We start from the raw sequence: 6,000 nt of genomic DNA, 5'->3' as shown, positions 1-6,000 counted from the left end.
CATTAGTTAGTATATACATTTGTCTTTTTAATTACAACTGACATATAAGGATCTTAATGGTGCTATGTGGATAAATTTATCGGTTTTCAAGAGCAAAATTGGCAGCGCATCATACCTACAATGGCTTCTATTTCTACGATTGTGAAAATGAACTGACGTAATGGGGGGATAATTTTGACGAAGTAGAATCCCGACTGCCTGCATGTGATGTTAATTTAATTCATATCTCATTAGAGATGTGTTCTATCAAGAAATAGTTTATTATTCATTTTGCATTAATCTTGTAGTTTGAGTGCCTGTGTTCTTTCCATCCCATTTATAATTTCGTAAAAAGTAAACCATCATAGAAGTTAGTACAAACTTCATGCAGAGCTTAAGTTAACACCAACCAGCAAGCTATATAACGTCTTATAACTGGTAACTGTTAAACCATTCAAACAGGAAGATCAACAGTCTAATCTATACATTAAACGAGAAACACTTGTGAACCAGATCAACAAACGACGACCACTTAACGATATGTTCCTGGCATAAGACAGATGCAAATAAAAATATGTTGAATTTTTATGATTTTTATTCAATGAAGTCACAAAAATAATGTCTATAATAGTAACTACATACCATCTCAAATAAAAAGTATGACATGATTTATCTGGTGTATAACATAATTCACAGACGTTCTCATCAATTTCTATGCTCTCTTAATTTTTAAAATTGAGCCATTTTCCCGTATAGTTTTACATAAAGATCGTAGAGATTTATCCAATCATCAAATTTATAATTTTTCAATCTTCATCTACTTTTAATAATTTGATCATATCAAGATTGTTTTAGTAATTCTTTTAAATTCTGAAGCATTTAAGTGAATTGAACAACAACTTAATTCAAATCCTTCCTGAAATGAAAAAAATATGGATGAGATCTCTGAGTAGTTTCGGGACTTATTCATGTTATTGCTCAGATCGGTAAATTGTGTAACATAGACATGACTACTTTGAAGACATATACAGCCAACATATTCTTGAAGTTAATGGTAATACACAGCTATATCTTAAAACAAAATCCAACAGAAATTGGTTTTCTTCATTTTCATCTATGGTACTTAAGTCACAAAAGTATGCTGTTATACACGGTCCAAAAAAATATTAAAAAAAAAAACCAACCCATTTGCCATCTGCACCTTTAAACAACATAAGTTTACAGCATTTTGTATAGCACAAATATAAATTAACAGCACTTAAAATATATATTCTTACTTCAGTGTTTGTCCAATAATGATTAAGCTTAAGAAAAATTACCGTAAATTTATTGTAGCCAATTTTGACGAGTTGACAGAAATGGAAGATTTATTATCATGATTATAGAAATTTCAGATAATGTTGTATACAAAAACACTATCAAAATTTTAAATGCAAATACTTGTTTTTGTGAAACATGTTTATTTCAAATTTGAACAAAAAAAAAGCAAAAAATTTCTGAAATTACAGTACTTTTTAAGATTTTCTAACATTATTTAAAAAAGCACATATTGTGTGCAATAGTAGAAATTGACCCCAAAATGTGAAATAAATAAATTATCAGACAAGATTAATTTTTGGAAATTCACATCAGATTTCTAAATGCTTTAGTTGTATCACACATAAAGCTTCAAACTAGTAAGTTGCTCTTGTAAGATTTGCATTAGTACATTTTCTTAATTCAAAAGTAATCTACAAGAATGTTTTTAGTTATTATGATGCTAGCCAATCATGCTGAGTACTTGATCAATAAGTTTTATCATATATCAATATCTACAATGTACATTTAAAACTGACATCCATCTGTCCAGAAATAACTTAATAGTTCTTTTAGTCTAAAGCAGGACATATATTTCATGATGCCTGTAATTTCTCAATTTCTTCTATCAATCGTCTGCTTTGTTCCGCCCAGTCTACAGGTGTAGCGTTCATACATATTGTCTTTAGTCGGCTTTCATCCTGCAAATAAGAAATATCTATTGAAGTATTGGAATAACTGACAAACAATCTAATACTGTGGATTCATTCATTCATTTTGTGGATATTGAATTAATGGTTTTGCCCAAGTCTGCATACAATCTAATAGAAAATTTGTAATTCCTTGAACACTTTAAAAATTCTTGTTTACCTGTACCCATAAAATCCCAGAAAATTGGTATCCAACAAATAATAATTTAGTTTAAACATATTTAATTATAGTGGATTGGGAAACAAGTTTTGCAACTTATATTAATCCCTTTCCACTTTGCGGGTGTGAGTGCTGCCTTGTAGCAGCATTAGCCTGCTCTTTTTCGAAATCTACAAGGGTGTCTTTAACGTGTAAGAGATGTGGCTTAACATGGGTCTGCCATTTATCGTCCCCTTCCGACGGACTATCATCGTTTCCTCAAAACCATACTCGCAAATGGTGGCAAGGGAGCGCCGAAAATTCAGTCCCTGAAATTTTCATCCCAGACGGGGATCGAACCAGGAACCTTTGTTATTGTCCGATGCACTAACCACTACACCACTGCAGCTCAATATAATAATGAATCCATAGTACTAGATTAGGTTATTTCTTTCATCTCTTGATCAGTGTATTGGAAAGCATTCTTATACTGCTACTAACAAGTACAAATATGGATAATGAATTTTTCTTTCTTAATTCAATTTGATTGGGTAATTTAACACCTACACAATTTGCAGTATAAATAATTTCTAAAGTTTTTTATTAAAAGACATTAAAGTTAAAACTAGGCAATATTGAAAAGAAGATTTGCACCGATACCCATTTCTTCTATGTAAGACATGTGTAAACATATATTTGGATCATTTCTACATATTTTGTTCTAAAAGATGCAACTTTTACTGATTTAAAAGAACCGTGTAAATTTTAAAGGCTTCCAAACATCCAACATTGTAATATAATATATTGTTAGTATTTTAACACCACTTCTAAGCGCCATTTTGGGGCTATTTCTTGGCAGCAAGTTTTTATTGCTGGAGGACGCTGGAGAAAACCACCAACCTTCTATAGAAAAACTGACAATTCTTGTTTATTTGGACTTGAGTGTCATTTTAAAAGATAAAATATCTGTGTAAATACTTACATTATATGTTTCAATCTTTGCTCGCAATCGGAAAATATAAGATTTGAACATTGCATCTTGAAATACCTGGTCATATGCAGCCTCATTCTGAAAATAAAAACTCAATTAGTCCCAACAATGAAGTAATAATCATAAATTCCTATAATGAGAATACTGGACTGACTCAATAAACAAGAATTGATTCTCTTTAACATTACACATCACGGCAGGCAAACAGAGTCAACTTTTATACTTGTCAGTTTGTAATTTAATAACTACAATACATATACCCTCAAGATTGGTAATTTTATTGTCTATTCCAAAGTTTACTAAAAAAGAAACTGATTAAGAGTAGCCAGCAAAACACGTGTCAATATGCTTTCTAAGAACTATTTCTAAAGTTTCCATCTTCCAAGGGTAACTAGATATCATGGAGATGGGAGCCATCTCTGTGGGCCCCGCTGTCAATAACGTGGGGTAAATAAGTTGTATGGATAATCTGATATGAAGCATTATTTGAAGTTATTACATAGTCTCATGTGTGATTTTGATCTAAGATTTTAAGTTAAAACTGATAAATATTCTCATCTTACTTTCATAGTATAATAGTGATATGACTGCATGATGTGAACTCATTGATAACTACTCTAAGGTGATTTCTGGATATATGGATTGATGTTTGAACAATATGTTTAAAGGTGCTGCCCAATTGATATTTGTCACATATTTTTAGAATCATGCCTTCAATATATTATGACCCACCAAGTATAAAGTATGAAATATTAATGGTTCTCGAGAGGTAGAGCGGACACAATTTGTTAAGAACAACGAACAGATGGACAGACCGACAGACTGATCTTAGACCTAGGATGCATACATTATGACACATTCTCTTGTGTTGGTTAATATATATGTTAAGTTGAAAATGTTTGTCAGGTATAAAGTATGAAATAATAACAGCTGTCCTCTCAAAATATAATGTGGATCAAATTTGTTAGCGATGGACAGACCAACAGACAGACAGACCTTTGACCTAGGATGTGGTACATATATCATGACACACCCTCTGGTGTTGGTTAAAATAGATGTCAAGTATAATATTTGAAATCATAACGGTTTTCAAGATATAGAGCGGACACAATCTTCACCACAGGACACAGGGTTGTCAACTGAAACCAAAGTTTTTTTGACGTTGACCTTTGACCTAGGAAGTTGTACATACATCATGACACGCCCTCTGGTGGTGGTTAAAATGTATGACAAGTATATACTTTGAAATCATAATGATTATCTAGATATGGAGCGGACACGATCTTCACCACAGGACACAGGATTGTCAACTCGAAACCAAAGTTTTTGACCTTGACCTTTGACCTAGGAAGTTGTACATACATCATGACACACCCTCTGGTGGTTGTTAAAATGGATGTCAAGTATAAACTTTGAAATCATAATGGTTATCTAGATATGGAGCGGACACGATCTTCACCACAGGACACGGGGTTGTCAACTGAAACCAAAGTTTTTTGACCTTGACCTTTGACCTAGGAAGTTGTACATACAACATGACACACCCTCTGGTGTTGGTTAATAATCATGTTAAGTATTAAAGTCATAAGAAACCTCAAATCCAAAAAAAATATTGCATATGTTTTTTATAACTCAATGGATAGTTTTCATTGTAAAACTTATGTACATATACTTTTTTCTGAAGAAAATTCTTTAATTTATTCATATTTAGAAGAAGTTTACTTTATTTGAATTGCTTCCTTCCAGCAAGCTATTCCCCCGATATATTTTCCGTATGCAAGATGACCTCAGTGTGACCCATCTCGTAAAAATCCGGTGACCACAATACGCATGGATGTCCTTAAAATAAACTATTATCTGAATTTACATGTTAAACACGTGCTCAATTTCCATGCTTTTTTGTTTATTTTTCGTCAATTGTTGACAAACAGGTGACAATCGTTAAACTTCGGCTTTAAAACACGAACTTTAATTACCTGCCATATTTTCACAACAACACTGACCGATTGAAAAAAAAATTGACGATTATACGATATTTACACGAAAAAAATGATAAATTCGAGCACAGAAGACTAAGTTTATGATGTGTGTATGCATTGGTTTAAGAATTGGAAGAACAATATTTTTCACCGGTCACTCGTTTCTTATGACTTTAAGTATGAAATCATAACGGTTCTCTAGATATGGAGCGGACACGAAAGTGTTACGGACGGACAGACTGATCACTATAGGGCGACCCGCCGTCGACGGGGCCCTAATGAATTAGTAAGCATATGTACAGTTTAACACTCTCGTGTACATTTTTCACTTGTCTTCCTTAATTTAGTTCATAAGTTATTTACCAATATGGTCTTTTTTCATGAATAATGTTGAATTCCATCATATACATCCTACGTCATATTGAATGCAGTAAAAATAATTTACAACCACAACTTTAATTCACTACCTTTTCTCATTTTACCACTTTTTTGACTTTTACATAACTTTGTAATCCTGGAAATCTATTTTATTATCTAGTAATTATGAAACAGATAACAACCAAATTATCAAATCTATCCATCCATCACATGAAATGGGGAAAATTAGGCAACATGTAGACTGTAAAATACATTTTGAATTTTCCTAAGCCATGTAGTTGTACATATATCATGTATATAATAAACTATTCACAAGTTTATTTTCAGAAAGAACATTAAATGCCATTGTTGTGTTAATTTCTTGAAGTTTTACTCGTATTGTTCTGAGTTTATTTACGTTCTTCCTTTGTTTATATGAATTGCAGAAGTCTGGTCAGAATGGGGATGTTACATCTGATTCCATGTGTAGAGAGCTTGCCATTCTCTCTGCACGTTTAGAACCATTACAACAACACTTTGAGGGGTCAT

The 6,000-nt window shown here is 32.3% G+C and overlaps 1 protein-coding gene across 2 annotated transcripts in view; it reads right to left on the bottom strand.

The window, feature by feature from the left end:
* Positions 1-556: 556 nt before the first annotated feature.
* The window catches only part of LOC139527019 (replication protein A 70 kDa DNA-binding subunit-like), a 55,186-nt gene continuing 49,742 nt past the window's right edge, over positions 557-6,000 (bottom strand). For both annotated transcript variants that reach the window (XM_071322258.1, XM_071322259.1), the window contains exons 17-18: positions 3,107-3,193; positions 557-1,976 (exon numbers count right to left, since the gene is read on the bottom strand). In XM_071322258.1, coding sequence (XP_071178359.1) covers positions 1,872-1,976; positions 3,107-3,193 — 192 coding nt within the window. In that variant the 3' untranslated portion in view covers positions 557-1,871. The remainder of the gene's footprint in view (positions 1,977-3,106; positions 3,194-6,000) is intronic.

This window comes from Mytilus edulis, chromosome 6 (assembly GCF_963676685.1).
Source record: "Mytilus edulis chromosome 6, xbMytEdul2.2, whole genome shotgun sequence".
In the NCBI taxonomy this organism is placed as follows: domain Eukaryota; kingdom Metazoa; phylum Mollusca; class Bivalvia; order Mytilida; family Mytilidae; genus Mytilus; species Mytilus edulis.
Note: the sequence above shows the minus strand (reverse complement) of the source record. Positions and strands in the feature narration are given on the sequence as shown.